Raw genomic sequence first — 25031 nt, 5'->3', positions numbered from 1 at the left:
CCCATTCTTAGTCTTCTTATTTCTTGACTGCAGTCTCCATTCTGGTCATTCTGAAGATGCCAGGCACAGATGCTGGAAACATGGCCACAGACCCTGAAAAACCCACAAAAAAGATGCACGTTAATCTCTCTTTAATGCTGAAATCAGCCCCAGTGTGATAAATATAGATGCAGCTGTATAGCCAAAGGAGAGAAGAGGCTGGAAGGAAACCATGTGGCTGGAAGTTGGAAGCCCCTCTCCATCCTCCCCTCTCCCTGGACCACATGTCCTCCTTTTCTAGGACCTGCCCTCCATTGTAGATTCCTGTCCAGGAGGAATCCCACCACCTGCACCATTTTGAGCAGGACTAAGGAACGTGGATTTCTATTCCTCTGAGCATTTGACAGCTTTTACTTGGTCATGCCCTCCATCCTTTTTCTCCCCCTTCGAGTGTCCTCTATTTTGCAGTGCCTTGTCCTCCCTTTGTGCTTCAGGTCGCCCTGCTTGGAGAAGGAGAAGGAAGAGAGCAAAGGGAAAGCCGACAGCCTTTAGGGCCTGGAGGTGATGTGCTTATTCTGCCTGCCTGGGATGCTGCTGCAAGGAAAAGCATGGCAGCCAAGGCAGGAGGCGGCGCCAAGCCCTGACCTGCCAGAGCATCAAAACAGAGGCACACACAAAACATAAGACATCAAGATCTCTTCCCCCCCCCTCTAGTTCTTGCATCCTCCCCAATTCCTCCCTCCCTCTTTCCTTGCGTCTCTCTTTTTTCTGCCCTTTGCTGCCCATTCCCTCCATGCATCCCTCTGGAGGAGCATCAGGTGCATGAGAAATGGAGTACATCCGCATGCCCAAGGTGGGTACCAAAGGGAGAGGGAGGCTGGGTGCAGCAGAGAGGGAAGGTGAGGCAGGGGAGCAGAGGCCCAGATCCCCCAAGGAAGACACTCCAGAAGAAAAGGGAGGAGGAAAGGAACACAGGAAAAACCTCCAAGCACACCATCCATGCTCAAAATGAAAGTATTGGAATTCCTCCTGAGCAGAAGGTGGGGATGCAGGGCAGGTCCTGGAAAAGGATGACACTCTGGAGAAGGGGGAAGGATTTTCCAGGCCATGGAGGCATTAGATGCATTAGATGCAAAGATTTATCTCCCCCCCCCCCCGCAAATCCCAGGCTGTGTGTGGGGGAAAAAGGTGTGCATTGGGATGGATTGAATCAAGCCTGCTACAGCAAGGGAGGGATGTTTATGCTTCCCTTCCCCGCCTTTTAATAATGCCTTAGGAAGGGACAGGGCCTTGGCAATGGGACCCTCTTCTCAAATGCCATGATGCTTACTCATCCACTGCTGCAAAAGAGGCAGCAGCCATTAGGTCTTGGACCTAACATTCAGATGGAAATCTTTTCCCTCCTGAAGGGGAAACAAAATGCATCCTTTTCTTTTCTTTTCACAGGATTCAGCTGGCTATTTTGTGTGGTTTAGTGTGTGTGTGTGTATTGTGTGCCTTCAAGTCTTATGGCGACCCTAAGACCAACCTATCCTGAGGTTTTCTTGGCAAGGTTTGTTTAGAGAGGGTTGGCCATTGCCATCCTCTGAGGCTGAGAGAGTATGACTTGACCAAGGAAGAGGTCACATTTATCTCAGGAGCCAAATAAAAGATTGGTTCAGAGGAAGTGGTTGTTGTTTTTGTGTGCTTTCAAGTTGTTTCTGACTTATTGCGATCCTAAGGCCAACCTATCCTGGGGTTTTCTTGTCAAGGTTCATCCAGGGTTTGCCGTGGCCTTCTCTTGAGGCTGAGAGAGTATGACTTGGCCAAGGAAGAGGCGGGAACCCGATCACATTTTTCTCAGGAGCCAAATAAAAGATTTGTTCAGAGGTTGTTGTTGTTGTTATTGTTGTTGTTGTGTGCTTTCAAGTCATTTCAGACTTATGGCGACCCTAAGGCCAACCTATCCTGGGTTTTTCTCATCAAGGTTCGTCCAGAGAGGGTTTGCCATGGCCTTCTGTTGAGGCTGAGAGAGTGTGACTTGCCTAAAGAGCTTGGGGAGGGAGGAACCCTATCACATTTCTCTCAGGAGCCAAATAATGCACCTTAGAGTAGCTAACATGAATAATGGCCCACACTCTCAGGTCACTTACTCATAAAGTGGGCTACAGAATCTCATCCCCTAATTGTTAATCTTTAAGGTTTCACCAGACTCTTTGCCGGTTTTGATACAATGAGGAAAGAAGAAGACAACCCCCTCCGGAAAGCTGGAGAAGTGAGCTCAGAATATGATGTAATTCCTATGTAAATAAATATATTATAGATCAGCTGAAAGGTACCAGGGGATCATATGTGTAGTGACAATGCTAAATCTGAAGTGCTTTTGACTAAATGGAGATATAAATTATGAGGGAAAATATTTTTTTTAAAAAAAGCCAAGGTTCTTCAGGCCTGTTTTTACCGACAGTGCGTTACTTGCTAACATGAGAACATAGACTTAGAAGAATGACCTCCTGTTCTCAGGTTTTGTACCATTAGGCCTCTGGCTCTTAGACAGGAAATGTGATATGAACATAGAGGAATGTTGTTTCCTCCATTTGTCAAGGGGAAAAAAGTTGGTTCCCCTATTATATAATATTGCATCTTTTTGCAATTTAAGTAAAATAGATTCATTTTAAACTTTATTTTTTATTTCTCTATGTGCTGATGTTGTGAGTAGTCATAATTTATTCTAAAGGATGAGGACTTTAAAATATTATTACTCAAAATGGATGTATGGTATTGGTTTTGTCAAGGATGGACGTTTTTTGTCAAGGATGGATGTTTCAATTTCTCAGGATCCGTTTAAAAAGACACGTTTTTAGTCCTGCTGGTTATTTAGCAAAGCTTGAAGGTATTCCAATGTGTGCCATTGTTCAGATGTTTCTTCTCTTCTCTTCTCTTCCCTTGCCTTTTTTTCCTTTTGCCCAAAAGCAATTCTAATTTAATTGATCATTGGAATTGTACAAGTGAAGGGAAAATATAAACATGTCTGCTTCTCAGAAATGATTCTGTTTGCATGAATTTAGTATCCTGAGTGCCAAATGTGAACATACACATGTGTTTGCAAAGTAAGGCTATACCTTAAAATTAACTACTGTTCCGGTACTGTATTTCAGAAGTGCTGCAAAATTTGTTTCCGAGGCTGATATGTGCAGTAAGATACAAACTGTATTGGCAGCAAGGGGAGATCCTAGTGTGTGGTTGTTGTTATTATCAAGTCACCTCTGATTTAATGTAATCCTCTCACAGGACTTTTTCACACTGTGTTTTCTTGGTAAGCTTTCTTGGCAAGGAAAATGCCATTGCCTTCCTGGCAAGCTGAGAGAGAGCGACTTCCCCAAAGTCACCCAGTGGGTTTCCTTGGTTGAATGGGGATTTGAACACTGGTCTCCAGAGTCTCAGGCTGCATCCACACTGGAGAAATAATCTGATTTGGCACCGCTTTAACTGCCCTGGCTCAAGGCTATGGAATTCCAACACCCAGAATTCCATAGCCTTGAGCCAGGGCAGTTAAAGCGGTGCCAAACTGGGTTATTTCTCCAGTGTGGATGTAGCTCTAGTTTAACACTCAGATCACTCCACTCCATTCCACAGATCTGAGCATGGAGGCCTAGTCCAATGCTTAAAGGAATGGTATTCCTTCATCTTAATGAATGGATGGTGAGATGGTGTACTGTACTGATACTGTACTTTACTGATGTATACTGTACTCTGCATCAGGGTAGGGTTACCAGTAGAAAGCACAGCCCATCTGCCCAAGACAATTAGAAAGGGAGATTGCTACTGCTGCAGCAGTAAAGGAAAGAGAGTGTCTCAACCATGATTCAAATGACTGTACTATAGGATAGGATGCATAAAAAGTCTAGTCACAGGGGGCTCACTGTGAGTCACTGAACAGCAGAACCTAAGTGAGGCCAAGAATGGGGCTTTATAGTGAAGACAAGGGGATAAATGGAAGGCTCCGGAAGGGCCTAGGAAAGAATATTTGAGGATGCCCAAGATAACATTCTGGATTTAATGATACGAGTAATGCCAGAGGACTAATTGGGACTCTCCCTCCCAAATTGCTCATGACACATAGTGAGGCAAAGACATTAAACTCACTTCCCTGCATTATGTTCCCCATCCAAGTTGGGCAAAGGTTTCTTTTCACTGTAATCCACAAATTAATAGTTGTAAGAATAACATCCCCTTTGATTTGATCCATTGTCCTTAGCACTTCAGTTGCCTTTTTTTGCTCTTTCGCGGTATTGTCAGAAAACAGTGCCCCTTCCTACCCTAAAATATCAGGGTACATGCTTCATCATGCCTTATGTTTCTTTGCCCACAAAGCTTGGTACCATCCTCTCTCATTGACAGGGTTCCAAATAGCTATGTTTGTGCATGTGACTCCTATCTGGAGAAAGCAGGTATTGAATCTGTTATTTTCTGAAAGCAGAGCCACCTGTGTTCTCTTTGAGCTGTGATGGTTGCAGACTTGTCTGCTTTGCTGCTGGTGCCAAAAGCTGTTTGCTTATGAAATTTGGCTTCACTTGTGGTAAACAAGCATTGATTGTAAATTATCACAAACCATTAATATGGTTTAGAAAGTGAAGTCCTAAAGAGACTGCTAAAACCTGTACAGTGAGTCCTTGATGTCAGCTAAGGTACCCTGTGGATACCAAAATCCATGGATGCTCCAATGGTATCCATTCTATAAAATGGCAAAATGAGGGTTTGCTTTTGGGAATTTATATATTTTTAGAATATTGTCATGCTGTGAATGCTTGTATTTATGGATAAAACATCCGTGGATATGGAAGGCTAAAGTCTAAGGGGGGAAAAGATCAGCCATTAATAGTCTGTATAATAAATGGAAGCCAAAGTGGATGGTTTGGGCTAATGGTAACAAAAATATGTTGTTGAATTTGGATGTTTTGTTTCAACTGAGTGGATGGGACACTACCTGTACACAAAAAGCAGATGAATTCTAAAGTCTTAGATGAGATGTTTTATGTAGAATATAGTGTGTTAAGCCACCTGGAATAATGTCTCTCATTTATATTAGAATATTGCTATATTGACAGCAGAGCTGTTTCACTTCATTTCCAGGGAGCAAGCCAAATATATCCCTAGTGTATACAGTATAGTAATAATAGTGTCATTAGTTGATTTCTTGTTGTATTTCTTTGGTTAATGCAGCCCTCCTGACAATTCAAGTTGCTCTGATGCTTAGGGTTTTATTTTTTATTTTTTTAATTTACTGAAACCTTATCCTCCAGTTTTGCATTAAGTGTGTGAGTGTTATGTGGGAAAACATCATTTGTATCTTAGGTTTTCAGGCCTGTCATGATTAAAGAAAAACCTCAATGTTTTTCATTTATCATCAACCCAGATGAGATCAGCCTACCTTGAGGATCCCCATGTGCTACTGCACTCTTAAGGCCACATTTGTGTGCCCTTTGAGCTATGTTCCCTTTCTGCAGATAAATGGAGCAGTTTCTCTGTTTGAGGATAGCCTGCTAAAAATGGACTCACCAAGGACTCTTGGCAACCCAGTCCTTGGAGACAATGGACTTCTTCACAACCTCAAATGCTTTCACAAATGGTTCCTTTTCTCTCCGTATTCTAGTGAATGGAGAATTTTGGTTGGATATTTGTGGTTGTGTGTATATATGTGTGTCCGCTCCAGCAAAATAATAATAATAATAATAATAATAATAATAATAATAATAATAATAGGCTGGGAGGAGGGAATGTGTTCCTCCTTCCCTCCAGACTTTTGTCAGAAGATTAGTTCTTGTTATCCCATTGGGGACTTATAAGAAAGTGCTGTCAGGAGAATCTTAGTTCTATACAACTGTCATCCTCTGTGCATTGCTTTCCTCTTATAGTTTTGATGGCCATATTTTGCATTCCTGCTGCTAAAAGCAGCAAGATTTAGAGTGCAGCACCACCATAAATAGCAAATTGCATAACTGAAGAGCCACTTGAGTGCGCTTGAAATGTATGATGTTAGCAATCAGTCATAAGTATCTATTTAAATATAATAACAGAAAACATGTATGGCAGCAATGATAGGATGGCACTCTGGTGTTAGGAAGATAATTATTCTCATTCCATTTTTAAGAAGAACAATCTTTGATATATTACCACTAAGGTGACTTTTTATCTTTGCATAAAAGATAAAAGATCACATACTAGATGCGTATATTCCTTTTTTCTGCCAATTTTGTGATGTATCTTAAAAAAATAATCCCAAAATATCTTATGATACTGATAAAATTAAACATGAAACAAATATGTGGTTCTCCATGTTGTTTTATTTTAAGGTATTTTCTATTGCAGTATCTTGGCATATGTTAATCTGTACCACTTTCTCACCCTTTAAAAAAAAGCAATCCACACTGGCTGTTCTCCTTTTAAGGCCTTGGGAATGAATGAAACCTCATTTCTGTTTGACTAAAGAAAATTATGTTTGAACAGAACGGAAAATTGAGAGAGCTATTTGAATCATAGTCTAGAGTTTGGCACAAAACGGTTCAGCAAAGACCGAGCCATAAACACCGCATATTTTCTTTCTTACTAACTGAATTAAATTTCTTACCAGTCTGCCTTCTCTTGAGATCCTACAGTAGCCTGATGTCATGATTTGAATGATGTTCATGAGATTTAAATCCCTCACTGGGTAACCTTATCCATTCACTATTCAACCTAACCTATCTCATAGCACTGTGGTGAGGATAAAATGGGAAAGAGAACCATATATACCACCTTGAGTTCTTTGGAGAAATGATAAAATATAAATATAACAAATAAACAGATTTGCTGCAAAAATAAGCAAGTAAAATGTGTTATGAAATGAAGATGAATAGATGAATAGAGGGCATATTTATTGTAAGACCAGATATCTTCTTAAATTTCTCAATTACTTCTACTAATTTGCTAACACTTCTGAATGGACCTTGAGTAGTTATCAATGCGTCATCTGCGAACAAATTTAATTTCAATTCCTCTTTACCAACACAGTATCCTTTAATTTCTTTTTCATCCCTGATCTCATTTGCCAAAGGTTCTATTGCTAATAGAAGTAATAAAGGGGAGAGAGGGCATCCTTGTTTCATCCCACTCTTAATTTTAATATTCCTAGAATTATTCCCATTAACTATAACTTGGACCTCATTGTCTCTATCTATTTCTTTTATTACCTCACTAAATTGACTCCTTAGCCCAAATTCTGTACAAATTTTATACAAATAGTTGTGATTCACTGAATCAAAAGCTTTATATACGTCCAATTTAATTAATGCCACTTTGTTCTTATGTTGTTTTGTATGATATATAACATTGAAAACATTTCTACTTGGATCCTCAATAACTCTCCCTTTAATAAATCCATATTGATCTTCTCCAATTAACTTTGGTAGAAGAGTTTTTAGTCTATTAGCCAAAATTTTTGTAAAATTTTATAATCTTGATTACACAGAGTAATAGGACGGTATGATTCGGGATTATTTTTTTAAAAAAATATGAATAGAGGGCATGCTTGTGAAATTGCAGATGACACCAATAGCTAATACCTCAGAAGACAGGATCAAAATTCAAAATGACCACAGTAGATTGGAAAGCTGGGCCAAAATTAACAAAATGAAATTCAACAGGGAGAAATGTAAGGTACTTAGGCAGAAAAAAATGAAATGCATAGATATAGGATGGGGGACACCTGGCTTGACAATGTGAAAGGGATCTAGGAGTCCTAGTAGACCACAAACTGAACATGAGACAACAGTGTGATGCAGTAAGTGATGATACTCAAAGATTCATAGAATCATAGAGAATCATCATCACTAGTATTACCAGGCAAAATTACCATGACATACTGCATTAATTTTGCTCACAAGGCATCAGATTCTAACCAGGACCTAAGTACAGGCCCTCCAGTGTGTTACAGTTGATAACTAGGACATGTGTGGCCAAGCAACATCAGATTGTGATCAAGATGGCAAAAAGTTATTAATGAGAAAGAACACACAAGCTAGGAGAGGCTGCAGCAGTTAGCTTTTGCCTGGGCCTACTGGGAAAGGCAAGATTCCATCCTATCTCATCCCATGATGATTTAGCTGAATGTAAAGTATTTTTGCACTTTGGACTCAGTTTGTAGAAGGTAAGCGGAGGACAAAGGGAGAAAGTGGAAGAAGGAGAGAGAAACTAAGGCATTTTAAGAAGAATTGAAAAAGAGACATCAGAGGATTAATCAGGATTGTCTCCACCAAATTGGGACAATTGGAAAGTATATACAGTTGGCCCTTCTTATACACGGATTTTTTATACACGGATTCAAGCATACACGGTTTGAAAATGTACCAAAAAAGTATAAATTTACCTTGATTTTCAATTTTTTATAAGGGACACCATTGTGCTATGTCATTATATTTAATGGGACTTGAGCATACACGGATTTTGTTATACACGGAGGATCTTGGAACCAAACCCCAGCGTATAACAAGGGTCCACTGTAACTAGTAACTGATTATCTATGCCCATTGTCCTAAGGGATAGTAAGACATTAAAATGGATATGGCAGCTACTTCTTGGCATGATGTCTCATGCATCTATTGTGTGTGTTGAAACTGCAGCCATGTGTCTGTGCATTGTTTATCCAGGAGCTAGGGCAAGACTGAGCTCTTTATAACCCTCTTGGGAACAAAAGAGAAAGTCTAGCCTCCTCCCTACCCCTCCCATACTGCACAATTGAAGGTAAACAGATGCTGTGTGGCTTGTTCTGCAGTATGATTACACACAATCTGCACTCCCATAAACTGTATAGTCTAATATCTTTAGCATCTACACGAGTGTCTTCTCACCATGGACACAAGTTGAAAGACCCTTTCTTTGTGAAGAGATTTTGTGAGCTTTTGTCTGAGTATGAAATAATAATCTCTCCCTGTGTCTGTTAGTATATGACCATTAAAACTATCAGATGTCTAAGGGATTCACTCAGAATGTATATGGAATGCCAGCTATAACTCTATAACTCTTAAAATGATAACAAAATAGTATAATTGTATCCCATGCTATTTTACTGTACAAATTTTTATATCCCGCAAATGTTGGACAAAGTGTGAGGCCCTGATCCAGTACTAAGTTAAGGACCTAATTTCAGCCTTATGTATTTCAGTGGAATGTAACAGTGCACTGAGTTTTGATAGGAGATTTTTAAATACAGTGGTACCTCGGGATACGAAATACCCAGGTTACGAAATTTTCGGGATACGAAAAAATCCCATAGGAAAACATTGTTCCGGGTTACGAATGTTTTTTCGGGTTACGAAAAAACTTTTGGTGCTTTTTTCGGCTTTTTCGCACGGAATCGCGGCTTTTCCCCATTAGCGCCTATGGCAATTCGGCTTACGAAGGCTTTTCGGGTTACGAACGGTGCCACGGAACGAATTAATTTCGTAACCCGAGGCACCACTGTACTTCATTTGATAAGTATAAAATTTGTTGTTGGTGCTAACTGCCATCAAGTTGACTTTGACTTAGAGCAGTGGTTCTCAACCTTCCTAATGCCACAACTCTTTAATACGGTTCCTCATGTTGTGGTGACCCCCAACCATAAAATTGCGGTGTCTAAGACCATTGGAAATAGGTGTTAGGCAATCCCTGTGAAAGGGTCATTTGACCCCCAAAGGGGTCATAACCCACAGGTTGAGAACCACTGACTTAGAGCAACCCTATGCATAAGAGACCTCCAGTTCACCTTATCATCAGCTGCCCTGCTCAAATCCTCCAGACTCAGGAGCTTACTTGATTGAGTTTATTCATTTGTAAAGTAGTTGGTATTCCTCATTTCCTACTGCTTTCTACCTTCCCAAGAATTATTGTCATTTCTATAGTGAGTCATGTCTCTTCAAGATATGACCAGAATATGACAGTCTTAGTTTAGTCATTTTTGCTTCTGGGGTGAGTTCAGGCTTGATTTGCTATAGGACCCATTTAGCTGTCTTTTTAGCAATCGATAATATCCATAGAATTCAGCACCACATTTCAAATGCATCAGCTTTGTTCACTGTCCAGCTTTCACAATAATACATAGAAATTGGAAATACAATGGCATGGACAATCCTGAGTTTAGTATTCAATGATACATCCTTACACTTGAGGATTGTGTCTATTTCCTTCATAGCTGCCCTTCCAAGTCTTAGGACAATATCATATTACACTGTTATAGCACTATTATTCCACTTTAACTGCCATGGCTGCCTCTTGTGGAATCCTGGGATTTGCAGTTAGGGAGGGGCATTTAGAGTTCTCAGCCAGAACTACGCTACTACTATAGTGTAGTCTCATTACACTATAGAAATGAGGAGCCCAACATTGATCACTTGGCTGGGCGCTTTGTTGTGGCCTGAAAGGGAGGACCTGGGCCAGCAGCAGTGACAGTGGGTAACACAGTAAGGACACATATGTAGACAACTGCCCAGCATCACTACAGAATGCTCTGAGTTTCCTGCAAAATTCAGAGCAAAAGGTAAGTTTTTCAAAACCAGTTTAAGGCAGGGATAGGGTGGATTTGGTGCAGAATTGGCATTACATTATGAAGCCAGTCCACACTTGAATCAGGGATCTGGCCCTTTGTCATGAAGACAGGTTGCTGTGTGGGTGGAGTGAAACTGCTTCACATCCTGATGGATAGTAATCTGCTCATTTGGCAGTCATCCCCTGATAGCTTTACCAATTTCAGTTCTTAGTCCTTGTTTTTCCCATGTTAAGAAGCCCAGAGGTTTCCAGCTTTTGTTTCATACCATTCAACTGTTCAGATGTGGCATGGACAGTCCCAATTAATCCTCTGTCAACCCACTTTTCCAGCTGCTTTTCAAATTTCCAAGTTTCTCGCTCCTCCCACTTTCTCTCTTTGTCCTCCCTGGCATCCTTACAATTGCTGCCAAATGAGTTCAGAGTGCAAAAGTAGTTTGAATGCAGTTAATTCAGCAGAGGTGAGAGGAAAGGAGGGGTGGGATTTCACTCTTCCCTGTATACGCAGGCAAAAGTAAACTGTGGCAGCCTCTCCTAGCTTCCTCATAAATAACTGTTGCTATCTTGACCACAGGCAGATGGTTTTCATCTATGAAATATTGGAGAGCATGTTGTTTCAATCCTGTCTTTTCTTTGGCATTGTTTGCCATATGTGATGAACACATAGGTTACTTACAAAAGCTTTCTGTGTTAGGCTGATACTGGAAAGTGCTAAACTAAGCTGGGATTCATCTCTACAGTGGGCCCTTGTTATCCGCTGAGGTTTGGTTCCAGGAACCCCCGTGAATAACAAAATTCGTGGATGCTCAAGTCCCATTAAATACAATGGCATAGCAAAATGGTATCCCTTATATAAAATGGGAAAATCAAGGTTTAATACTTGGAATTTATACTTTTTTTTAATATTCTCAAGCCATGGATGCTTGAATCCATGTATAAAAAATCAGTGGATAAGGAGGGCCAACAGTAGTTCAGAGTAGTGTGTCTCTTTTTTTTATAAAACCCTGTTAAACTTACCTTCCACGGGCCTGTATTTCTGCTCCAGATGTCTACAGTGGGATCACATGTGTGGCATTCTGACTGGTATTGCTTTACAGAGTGCTCTTTGTCCTACTATTAGCACTTTGGGTTAGAAAAATCTCATCATCCGTGTATTTCTCACTCAACTTTTTGTTGTCAGGAGGCTTGGGGTCATTTAAGGAAAATGACACTATGAATCTTCCTCTTGGATTTTGTGTCTTGATTGTGATTGGTTTTATTGCTGTTTCTTTGCATTGGCTCAGGACAAGTGCTTTCTGTTTAATTCCCTGCCAGAATATAATCCAGTGAGGAATTTTCACCAGTTTCACTTGGAGAAGACACATATCCAAGCAGTCAGTTTGGTGTTTATTTCCACTCAGATATATAAATCCTTATCAGTTGTATAATCTTATTTTCCAACAAGGATGGTTGGCTGTAACTGATGTTCATCACCTAACATCCATAATATTGCCCCAAGATCTCTGTTTTAAAAATAGAATAAATTCAAAGCAGGGGTAGCATTCCTTTTCTTGAGACAGACCCTTGATCTGGCAAAACAATGACTATGTTAGACAGCAAATGAAATGCTCATGCAGTTGTGTGGGTTTTTAGAAGTCTCTTAACTACTCATTGGTTGTGTGGTATATTTTTACTAAGAAATCCAGCTACTGACACATTGTCTAGAATTACATTTCTAATTTTCACTTTATCAACTTGTTTTATGTTCGTATCCAGCCTATATGTTTGAAGTACAACAAGTGTGTAAGTGGTACTTTTTTGGACTACAATAAAATTTCTCACATTCCATGACACATTTTTTTTATAACCACAATTTCAAAGAGGGATTTTCAAATCATTTTCGCAATGTAACGGCATTTTTCTTTAAAACGGAACAAAATTGACATATACCGTATTTTCTGGCATATAAGACGACTGGGCATATAAGACGACCCCCAACTTTTCCAGTTAAAATATAGAGTTTTGGATATACTCACCGTATAAGACTACCCCTCTTCCAACGCACACCAAATAAAAATTTAAAAAATCAGATTTGATTTCAATATGGTAATTTTAATTCAAATGCTTATGACATGCAGGTACTTAGCAGGAAAACTTGTTGTATGCAAAGCCTGCTTGAACTGGTTAGCTCTCCCTGCCTGCCCAGCCCTCCCTGTCTCCAAGATTTTATTCTACCGTATTTGTACAGCGCCTCCCTTCCTGCTTTCATATGGTCGCCACATATGGAGGGGATGTGGCCGCGGCCATTTTGAGCTCCCTCCACCAATCGCAGATTCTCCAGTCCAGCACCTGCCCTATAAGATGACACCCGGTGTATAAGATGACCCCCGACTTTTGAGAAGATTTTCCTGGGTTAAAAAGTAGTCTTATACGTCAGAAAATACAGTATATTAAAATGACAGGATGATCTGGAAATATGAAAAAATCCCGATATTATCCCATTTAAAATGATAAGTATAGACAGTTTACCTCTAGGGCAAGAGTGCACAAATCATGGTCCTTGGCAGCAACTGTGTGTTTGGCCTGCTTTGCCAAGCTGATCATGGAAATGTTTGATGTTATTATCAGCTCTGAAACTTAAACTGAGGTCAGAGAGGCAGTGTTGTTCAACTAAACAGAAAAATGCTATACGTGTTTAGATATAAGGGCCAATTAAAGACATGTAAAATTAAAAAATATAAACATCACATTCTGAAGGTGAAACACCCTACCCTTACCTTGAGTTGTGTTTTGAATGTCCCTAACAGAGCCTACTTCAAAGTGAACATATTTTGAACTGAGCTGTGCTTTGAAGGTCTAAAAACTGTTTTACTGAGGTTTACTTCAGACTAGATAGCACTGAGTTAGGCTGTGTTCATTATAGAATAGGAAAATGTCCAGATTGGTAAAAGTTACATTTTTGTATAGATGCATGTGTCTATACGCTATTGTTTATACAGTAGAGTATTAGGATCTGATAAGTCAACATTACCAAGCCTTGGCTTCCTCTCTAGTTTGTTAAAAGAGCAACAAGGCAGGAATCCAGAGTGACTCTTGGGTGAAGCTGGAATGGTACCATTCGTGGGCAGGAACAGCACTGCACCACAATGACAGAGGTGGTGGAGGGCAATAACCTCCACATTTTAATTAAAATCCTTCCTTCTAGCTGTATAAACAAAATGAAGGGTGGGATTAAACTACAGGTACATGGTCTTGAGAGTCATTTGCTATAGTTACAAATCACGTTATTCAGCCCGCAAAAAACCTTGTATCTGCATTCACATTCACAGGCAAGAAATATATTTAAAAACAAATTGAGTCTTGGAACACCAATCATTATATAGGTGTGTTTGTATACCTACCCAGCATGTATCTATATAAGAGTTTCTCTGCTGCAAAGCTCGACTGAATAAGAATTTTGCCCATCCCTTTCCCAAATATGAAATCTTTTTTTTCTTGAATGGCCTCCCAATAACCTTGTTGAAAGGTCAGTCTTCAAGTTTATTCTGTGGATGCACTGAACAGCTGTTTGCAATTTGCATTCCCTTCCACTTCTATTTTTTGCCTCCCGTAACCCCCCCCCCCCCTCTTTGTGAAAAGCTCTGTTCTGAAAATAGCAATTTTGGTTTACTTTGTATATGTCATGTAAGGCAGCCTTCCCGAACATGGAGATTTTTAGATGACCTGGACTTTGGTTTTGTAGTACAGTCGGCCCTTCTTATACACAGATTTTTTATACACGAATTCAAGCATCCACAGTTTGAAAATGTTCAAAAATAGTATAAATTTCAAATAACAAACCTTGATTTTCCATTTTTTATAAGGGACACCATTTTGCTATGTCATATTTAATGGGACTTGAGCATCCACGGATTTTGTTATACATGGGGGATCTTGGAACCAAACCCCAGCATATAATAAGGCTCCACTGTACAATGCACTTGGAGGGTACCAGGTTGGGAATGCTGATGCAAGGGGTTGGAATAGGTCCCCTGCAATCCCCCTGACAGCAAAAAACAGTCTGCTGAATAGCCACCTTCTCCTTTTCTTCTCCATGTCATGGGAAGAAAAAAATATATATCATAGTGGTCAGACATGATTTTAAATAAATACTTCAGTCACTTACAATTTATGGGGGCAGATGACCTTGGCTCTTGGCACGCCACACTCTGATCTTGTATATCTCATAATCTTTAATAGCTTTGCACACCCTGTATTTGAGAAGGCCCTGTAGTCCAGTTTTTGTATATGAGAACTAGGTCATAGAATTCTCCAAAGTATTTTCATGTCTCTCCAAATCAGTCTAAGGTGCTCTTGGCCAATATTTATGATGGCTAAAAATTAGTTGGCTTTGGATTTGCTCTCCAGGCAGCTATGAATAAAAACACATCACATTATTTTTCTTTGTCTGGATCTCTCTCTTTCTCTATGTGTCTTTGTTCCAGGTGTGTTGTTTAATCAAAAACCGCCCAAACATTTATCAGTGTGTCCAGAATAAAGGATCCCACATCTTAATAATTGTCAAAATGCCCCACAACATTGCATTTGATGTAGTATGAAGACTATTCTTTAAAACAATTTCTAGTAAAATGAGAGATTAAGAGCCATGTTGTTGGCTTCTCTTAGAGACCAAATTCTTTTGGTTCTTCCTCGGCTGTTTCTCCAATAGTTCCCATACCAACTGATCATCATAAGAAGTCTGTAATGTAAAACAGTGCTACTCAGAATGGTGGTCCCTGGACTGGTCTTGGTCCCTGGCAGGTTTGCAGAAGGAAGAAGCAATAGTACCATACCTCTTATCTGTCCTGATTGGGCAGGGACAGTCCTCATTAATCCTCTGCTGTTCCACTTTTACAGCTGCTTTTAAAATGCCACAGTTTCTCTCTACTCCTCCCACTTTCCTCCTTTGAATTCAACTTACTTCAGTTGCTGTAATTTGAGTTCAAAATGCAAAAGTAGTTTGGTGTCAATTAACTTGGCAGGAGGGAAAGGAGAGAAGGGGAGAGAATCTTGCCCTTCCCAGTCGGCAAAGGCTAAAGCAAACTGCTGCAGCTTCTCCTAGTTTATGTGTTCATTCTCATCAATAAGTTTTGGCCATACTCTGAAGTTACTTGGCCACATGTGTCCTGGTTTAAATCTATGAAAGGCTGGAAGTTATTTTGCACCCAGTGAACACAAATATAGCACCAGTCCTTGGCATGTTGGACGTGGGGAATTCAGTAGGAAAAGTACCAAGACAAACATTAATGTTGATGTTAGAGTGTATAAACTGAAGAACCGAACAAACAGCTGCCTAAAGAGCTGATAATATTTGTCATTAGCAGTGTCCAAATGGAATTAGCTTGGCATTAGAAAGCTGCTGATTAATTTACTCTAGATTCCCGGTACCAGCGCACTTGAGGAAATGCCTTTCGGAAAAATTAATACACTAGATAATCTTATCTAGAGGTTTAGCCAAGCCTGATGGTTTTCAGATGAAATGATACTGTTCTGTCCTTCTTGTAAATCTTTTGTCATGATACCTTGCTCTTCTCATAAATCTTTTTTGGGTTTATGTAACTATTATAGAGAATGTGTGTGAACTGTTAATTAATGGTATGTATGCCTCTAAGTCCTCAAATTTATTCATACTTTTCAATTATTATTTTTAACTTTATTACTTTATTTTTTAAAAAATCAAATAAAAATAATAACCCCTTTCTTTGTTATTCATCTCTCTCTCTCAGCAATTAATATTGCAACAAATAAAAGTGAAAGGAAAGAATGGTATAAAATTAGTTCTTGTTAGTCAGGGAGCGTATAGCTTTCATGATAAAACAGTCTGTTTCTGGGAACAAGTCAAAATGGTGGTTCTGAGTTTATAAAGTCAGTGTAATTTATATCCAGGCTGTTTGAATGCCTATAGTTCTCCATTTCGGAGAAGGACTTTCTTTCAGTCTCACCACTCTGATAGGGTTATTTGCAAAAGACATGGAGAGGGCTTTCTTGGTGGTTGCTCTTAGGCTATGGAACTCCCTCTTGCCCCATTCCTGCTCTCCTTTTGCTGGCAGGCTAGGTCCTTTTTATTGAAACAGGCTTTCAGGTTTTTAACTGGTTATGGCTGAAGAAAGTTTAGTAGGTGTACTGCAGAGGTGGGCCACTGCATAGGTGGTGGGGGCTGTTTTTCTCTTGTGCCCTCCTGGTGGACCACATCTGCAAGTTGTCTTTACAAAGATGGCTTTAGTTCATGTGTGTTAATACGCAAATATATTCAAATTTAATGAACTGAGAATTCTTTAAATTACATTCTTTAATTTAGTAGTCTCATATTCAGCAAAGCTTGGAAAAGTTCATTTTTAAAATTACAACTCCCAAAAGTTGTCCACCGACATTGGCAGTTACCATGTTCTATGGGCTGGTTAGTTCATTTCCAGGCTGGGTTTTCCAGTTTTTGTCTTCAGCTAGGCCATTTTTAAATGTGTTCTCAAGTACAGACTTCTGTTCTTTTCAGTGTAACTCCAGCTGATTTAAGTACTTTGACCTGGCAATAAGCCGCCTTAAGGGTGAGTTCAGAGCTTACATAGCCCACTCATTTCTCCAGTGGGAATGATGTGAGATGCTCAAAAATAGTTCCCAGAGGCCAAGCTTGCTAGAAAATCTGTGTCATGAAAGCAGTGTAGCTTTTTGCTTATTTGGCTAGCTCTTGACATAGGTCAGGGAATATCTAGCCAAGAAATCAGTGAATCATGACTTTTTTTTAGCAATTGGGTCCAGTCCTAGAGTTCCAGTCTTAACTCATTGTCTCCCAAAATAAAATCTTTGTGGCGAAAAGGACAAAACGGACTAGCCTTAGGTAAATCCAAAGATCTCAGAGAAATACTTCAGTACAGTGGTACCCCGGGATACGAAATACCCACGTTACGAAATTTCCGGGATACGAAAAAATCCCATAGGAAATAACTGTTCCGGGTTACGAAGGTTATTTCGGGTTACGAAGAAAATTTTGGTGCTTTTCGGCGCTATTTCACACGAAATCGCGGCTTTTCCCCATTAGCGCCTATGGGTTTTCGGCTTGCGAAGGCTTTTCGGGTTACGAAAGCGGCGGCGGAACGAATTAATTTCGTAACCCGAGGTACCCCTGTATGGTATTCAAATCGTTTACTCCAAGTCTCAAATCGAGTCTCAACTTCTTGCAACATACTTTCAAGTCAAGTCTCAAGTTTAGGCTCAAATCTGGGATCCAACTTTAACAAATATATATGTATGTATGTATGTATGTATATGTGGTGGTGGTACGGTGTATAAGGAGATGGAATTTCAATAACTAGAAAATCTGGAAAACAGGCACAAAAATATAAATTGATCACGGGAACTTCTAGGAATGACCATATAACACCGGTCTTGAAGTCCCTGCACTGGCTGCCTATTAGTTTCCGGGCAAAGTACAAGGTGTTGGTGATCACCTTTAAAGCCCTACATGGCTTGGGCCCAGAGTACTTGAGTGAACGCCTTCTTCCCTATTGTCCGCCCCGCACACTAAGGTCCTCTGGAAGGAATCTACTACAGCCCAAAAAATCTAGGTTAACATCAGTTTCCCAGAGGGCCTTCTCTACTACTGCTCCTAAACTATGGAACGACCTGCCGGAGGAGATCCGTCACATTTCCACTCTGGATGCTTTTAAGAAAGATCTCTTCCGGCAGGCCTTTCAAACTTAGTTACCCTCCCCAGATATAGAGATATTGTCCCCTCATTTGTCTGTTCTTTCCTGCCTATGTTTCTGCCTTTTTAAAAATGCTATTAATGTTTTTAATGTTTTTTATACTATTATTGTTTAATTCTGTTTTAGTACTGGGTATGAGGAGGCGGTAGGTCTAGGGTTTGATTTTTAACTCTATTGTAATTGATGTATTTTATTGTTGTAACCCGCCCGGATTCTTCGTGATTGGGCAGGATATAAATAAATCTTTATTATTATTATTATATTATTATTATAAATTATTATAGACAATTTATCAAGGTTGCATTTTAGAAAAACAAGATTTACTCAACAGCTTGTCTTCTCTGCACATCGAAGGAGCCTTCTAAAGCTATTCCTAGGAGGAGCAGGCATGACTCGCCCCCTTAGCACAAGGCATGTTTCTCTGCAAGAAAAAGAAAACATTAGGCAATGGGTTCGAGGTGGAAATCTACAGGAAGTGGAAACTTCCTGTACAGCAGACGCAAAGTACTGCATGACTGATAGGCAAAGAGCAATTAGATGGAAGCGTTATTCAAAGGAGGAAAACCGTTTTCTGTTCTGTAATGTTTTTAGATGAAGTTAGACTAGCATCTTAGTTTCTAAAAATATACAAATCATGAGTTAAATTGATCAGTGTATCATTTATTGCCAAGTTGAGTCCGAGTTGAGTCACTGAAGCAACTTGAGTCTGAGTCAGTTGACTCGATTCAACATCACTTAAATACTCTGTAGCTCTTTTGGGTTAGCTAAACCCAAAATGTAATTTTGATTTGTTCAAATACCTATAGAAGAGGAAGCTTTTTTAAAAAAAGTGTATTTAAACTTGGTAATCCTTTGACTGTAGAAAGACAGAAGCAAGCTGTATTTTCTTTTTCATTTCTTGTAATGTAAAATATATCTGTTCTCCCTTCAGGTCCAGGAGGTTTGAAGAACTTTATGTTCCTATATGAGATTATTTGTGCTGTAAGAGCCATGGGAAAGGCTCTCCTCTTTGTCCCACTATCTTCCCAGATCCTTTTGATAGAAACAAGAGAGAAGACCCTCTTGGTGGCTGCTCCCAAAGATGGAACTTTGATTTTAGAAATAATCCAATAATCTTTCAATTAATTTAAAATTGTTTTAACACTATTGATTGTTCACTTGTTCTTAAAATAACCTGTATATTTTTAAACTGCTGGTGTTGCATGTTTTTACTCATACTGATTTTAATAATTTATAAGAGGTGCAGTATAAATGTATAAAACAATAATACATAAAATAATTTTATTTATTTATTTATGGAAATATATTTCTGGCCTTGCACTGGGAGTTGTACATGTTTCATGTAGCTATGGCTGCATCTATACTGAAGAATTAATACAGTTGTACATGGCTTTAACTGCCATGGTTTATTGCTTCGAACTCTGGAATTTGTAGTTTTGCGAGATATTTATTTATTTATTTATTTACAGTATTTATACCCTGTCCTTCAGCCCTATAGGCACTCTGAGCTGCTTAGAGTTATTATTATTTTTAATTAGATGGTTCCCTGCCCTCAGGCTTACAATCTAAATAGACATGACACAAAAGGAGAAGGGAATGGTGGTGGGAAGGGGATCAGATCTTTAGCCTTCTCTGTCAGGGAGTTCTGGTGCCACAACAAATCACAAATCCCAGGTTTCTGTAGGAGTTCTCTTATGTTCTACCGTGGTCAGGTTTAACCTGGAGTACTGTGTTCAGTTTGAGTGCCTCATTTGAAGAAGAATGTAGACAAATTGGAGGAAGTTCAGAAAAGAACAACAAGGATGATAAAAAGTATGGGGAACAAAACATAGATTCAGTGGCGAAATTATTGCACTCTTTAAATATCTCAAGATCAGACACAAAGAAGAGAATACAAGTTTATTCTCAGATGTCAGAACTACATCTAATGGTCTTAAATTATAGGAGGGTAGGTTTTGATTGAACATTAGAAGGAATTTCAGTGGAGTGGGTCGGCAATCAAACTAATTGCCTACAGAGGTGGCAGGGTCTTTTCTGGATGTCTTCAAAAAGAGGCTGGACAGCTACTCTAGATCAGTGGTTCCCAAACACTGGTCCTGCAGGTATTTTGGACTTCAGCTCCCTTAAGCCAGTTTGGCTGATGTCCAGGGATTCTGGGGGATGAAGTCCAAATCCCCCTTCAAGACCCAAGTTTGGGAATCATGGCTCTAGGTGGAGATCCTGTATTGAGCAGAGGGTTGGACCATGGCCCATAGGGTCCCTGCCAACTCTATGGTTTATTATTCTATGATTCATTCTCTCTTTCTTTCCTTTTAGGTGGAAAATGTCCGCTTAATTGATGGAATATCTTCCAAAAGAGCTGCACCAGGAACTTTGTACCTAACAGCCACACATGTCATCTTTGTAGAAAATGAATCAGATACTCGTAAGGAGACATGGGTATGATAGTTTGCATATTATCATAAGGGAAAACATGTAAAGGTTACGATGGTTTGAGAGCATGGACAATGTTATTTAGATAATGGTCAATGATCGGTAGTCTGAAACTGAAGGCATTAAATTGCCTACTTCTACCTAATCCATTTTCGGTATGGTACTTTATAAGGTGAATCTATACCGGTCTAAAAAGTTACCTTGATCCCCATTTTTTTTCAGCTGAACACTTTCCCCCTTCTTCATTCTTTCAATCACATACTCAATTTTTAATTAACATCTGCTCCCACCCAGCCAAATTCCACAACAAGAAGTTAAACTGAGGATAATAATAGGCCTGGACAGGGCAAAATAAAGCTGCTTCAGGTCATTTTGGAGGAATGCTGTTTAAATTACATGCACATCTTAAGAGGCCAGAAGCTGCCCCAAAGCTGTGCTCCAGTCCTTAGGACTGGAGCATGGCTTTGGCGTGGCTTCTGGTCTCTTAGGACGCATGCAGCATATAAAAAGCATACCTCCAAAGTGACCCGAAGCAGCTTTATTTTGGCTTGTCTGTTCAGGCCCAGTGGTTTTGGCAAACAGTTGAAAGGAAACTTTGTGCTCATAGAAGGCATGATGCACCCTTTCTTCCTTTCCATTGAGTATTCTCATACATGTTACCCTCCCACATTTGTGCTCCATTGCAAATATCAGTTTGGAAGCACAGGTTTGCTGGAACAATGTTTGGTCCCACCCTATACTGCTCAGATACTGCATATATTTCCTTTTTCTTCTTCACTTAGGAAGCCTTAAAATGGCTTCAAGGGGGAATGGCTGGAGCCCCCATGGATATGAAGGTCCAACTGTAATGTTTTTGTACTAATGTTACTCATAAATCATAATTTCAATATATCGCTCTATTGTGACATAAACAATTAGCAAAATTAAAATTATATTTTTGAATCACAATATCATGTGCAGAGCCTAAATGTATTTACGTATAGAGAGTTTCATATGGTTAAAGTGAAAATTCACTGTGATGTTCTTAAAGTAATTTTTTAAATTTTAAATTCAAAACCTGAGGCCTCCCTTTGCTTCTCCCAGAGCCTTGTCCCACTCATGCCGTCTCTTCCACTGAGCTTCAGTGTTTTAAAGAGATGCAGGTGAACACCACAGCCTGTTTCTATCAAAAGGCAGATGTTTGGAAAGCACTGGTGTCATCCCCCTTAGGGTGCCATCAGCTGCGGACCGCATGCCCTGTGCCCTACTAGTGATACTCCTGGGCCTTGAAATTATTAGGCCAAAAACAATGGCCTAGGGATAGCCCCTAGTGATATCATGGGGTGGACCTGATGATATCATTAAGCATTATGACTTAAGCAGCAAATATAATTGTTCATATCTTGTAATCCAGATATTCACATATACACAGAACTTAGTGTTCCTGGTTGGAAATTACATGTCTTTACATACTGCAATACTTGATTTATATCTATTACATTTTGCAAAATGCTGCAGATTGTATAGCAGTTAGATCTAGAAGTCTTCCTGCCTAAGTGCAGGTTTGTATGCAATCTTGTCACTCACCTGGAGCTGACTCTACAAAAACTGGTGCATTTTAACCGCTATTTGTCAGCCAGGGGTGACACATGAAATCTGGGGACTAAAAGAGGTGCTCTGAGATCTGGCGTCCCTACTTCCTAGCTTGGCATAAATGATATGCAACATTTTAAGGAAATATTTTATTGTACTTTCCCCAAGGAACAATATAGTAAAACTAAATGAAAAGAAAATTTAAATCTAAAGAAGATTAAAACTTACAATAGACATGTAACCAAAATTTAATATTGCCATTAAGGGAGATTTCAGTTAATTAATTACAATTCTCTCTCCATTACACTTTCTCCATGAGCCATTTACCACTGTGGCTGAGAAATCTTTTTTTTTTCCTTTTCTTTTCAGGTAGCCAGTTCAGGAACATATGCTTTATATTGGTGTGGAGGGCTGACATTTTGCTGTCTCATATTCATTGTATTCATTAATGCACATGGGATAAATGGATTAAATTGATTCTTTCATGGCAGCACATCTGTGTCACTGTTCTTCATGTTGTTTTTCCTTTTTCTCCTTTTCAGATTCTTCACAGTCAAATCTCCTCTATTGAGAAACAGGCTACAACAGCTACTGGTTGCCCATTGCTGATTCGTTGCAAGAATTTCCAAAATATTCAGTTCATTATGCCCCAGGAAAGAGATTGCCATGATGTTTACATATCTTTAATACGTCTGGCACGTCCAGGTATGGAAAGGAAGTCGAGGAAGTATACATAGGCAGAGACAGATGATTAATCTGAGAAATTTCTTGTAGGTACTTTTTATAGAATGCTGCCAATTGAAAATTCTGTTAGTACACTGTTGCACTACATATCAGAAGCACACAGGTTCTGTTTACTTTCTTTTAGAGGAGTCCATTCCCATCTGATTATACATTTTTGGAGATAAAATCCAGATTAATACTTTCCCACTATTTGGTACTGTTATCATTTCTTTTCTCTTTAGCCATTCATGATCATAGTCTCTCTTAATTTTGTTCCTAATTGGCGAGTTATTATCCTGCCATTTATTTTAAAATTCTTCTCTTTTTGTTCACAATAGAGGCTGCATAAGTCTCTGTTCTTGTACCTTTTCTTTTACTATTTATATATTTATTTATGCATTTTTCTATTTTTGCATATGCAAAAACTGTCTCCTTTTCTCCTTTATTTCCTTTTGGTTTTTCTTCTTCCCACCTCTGTTTTCTATTCCTTTTCTAGATATCTATTTGCCACTCATCAGTATTTTTCCTTTTATTCCCGCTGTTATAACTTGAATGCCCTCTCATGTAAAACCAGTCTTCCCCAATCTGTTGAAGTCCAGAGGACTTTGACCAGAACTCACATCAGCCCTGACTATTGCCTTTGATTCCTGGGGCTCATAGAAGTTGTAGCTCAAAACATGCAACAGAGTCTGGGCTGAGGAAAGGAGGTTTAAAACAATGTCTCTAAAATGCATCTTTCTAATGGTCATGATTTTATCAGTTTTTAATTATATGATTAGTTTAATAAACTAGTTTATGATTAGTTTAACTATACAGTCGTCCCTGCACATTTGCAGCTTTGACCATTGCAGATTTGATTATTCACGGATTTGAATAATATTTTCTCTCTAGGAATCTCTAGGTCCTCCGGCATGACTTTATGACATATTTTTGCCAGTTGTGCCGGAAGACCTAGAGATTCTTAGAGAAGTGTTCCCTCAGGTTAAAAAAAGTGTGGTTTTTTTATTTGCAGTTTTCCCACTTTCACTGGGATCCTGTGTCCCTAACCCCAGTGAATGTGGTGGGTCCACAATATTTTTAACTTTTCTATAGAGTGGGGTTTTTTTTAGTTCTTTCTGTTTTACCCTTTGTAACCTTGGTAAGCTACCTTGGCTCCAGTAGGAGGAAAAAGGTGGAATAAATATAACAACAACAACAACATAATAGTATTTGTGGAGAGTATTGTTTACCCCTTCCTTCCCAAATGACTAAACTTGTGAGCTTGTTTAACTTATCTTCCTTTCATCCTGGACACAACTTAGTTTTTACAGTTTTAGCTTCTCAGTATTCTCAGAAGCATGTTCATTTCTATCCATGAGTAGCACTAATACTGTATATTTTTTCGTGGATGATTACTGTAACGTTTTTCTTTCTGTCCTTTTTCGCATCTGCAACCTCATTCTTTTGCATTGACTCTATTGCCCATCTCAGGTGTTTAGGGTTGCCTGGACATCCATTTCCCATTCCCTGAGATTTCAGGGCCAAAAGCCAAAACTGGGGTCTTGGGTCTGGGGAAGGGGAATGTGAAACAGAACAGGGTACAATTGAACAGTATATTAATCACCAGGACCACTGTCCAATCTTGAGTTAGGATTATATGATGCCTTGTGCTGAATCTATGAAGTTAATAATATTTTTTAAAAGTAATGTGATTCTGGTTTAAACATTAAATTTAGGACTTCTAAAAACGTTATGATTTCAATATAGAATGGAAATGCAAAATGTTAAATATACTGGTTTTAAGCAGCATTGTCATTTTATCCATTTCCCATTCCTTGAAATTTTAGGGCCAAAATCTAAAACAGGTGGATGAGTGTGTGCTTATGATGTTACCAGAGACAGGTTCTTGTGTAACAATTGCAAAAGAATGCGTACGGGATGTGTATTTGTATGAAGGATGTGGATTTCCTGCACTATCTCCTAAACAAATATTATATATACGATATAGACAACAAGAGGACAAACACAAGGAGAGAGGAAGAGGGAATAATGAACGTCAATAAGCAGTTCTGTTGAAACCTGACCTACTCT

At 39.3% G+C, this 25031-nt stretch overlaps 1 protein-coding gene across 1 annotated transcript in view; it reads left to right on the top strand.

Annotated features, from left to right (window-relative positions):
* Nucleotides 1-541: 541 nt before the first annotated feature.
* MTMR7 (myotubularin related protein 7) overlaps nt 542-25031 on the top strand; it is a 47164-nt gene continuing 22674 nt past the window's right edge. The window contains exons 1-3 of the mRNA XM_042470538.1: nt 542-832; nt 20550-20672; nt 22781-22943. Coding sequence (XP_042326472.1) covers nt 809-832; nt 20550-20672; nt 22781-22943 — 310 coding nt within the window. The 5' untranslated portion in view covers nt 542-808. The remainder of the gene's footprint in view (nt 833-20549; nt 20673-22780; nt 22944-25031) is intronic.

The sequence above is a fragment of the Sceloporus undulatus genome, chromosome 5 (assembly GCF_019175285.1).
Source record: "Sceloporus undulatus isolate JIND9_A2432 ecotype Alabama chromosome 5, SceUnd_v1.1, whole genome shotgun sequence".
In the NCBI taxonomy this organism is placed as follows: Eukaryota; Metazoa; Chordata; class Lepidosauria; order Squamata; family Phrynosomatidae; genus Sceloporus; species Sceloporus undulatus.
The sequence above is the reverse complement of the archived record's forward strand: the minus strand, read 5'-3'. Positions and strand labels throughout refer to the sequence as shown.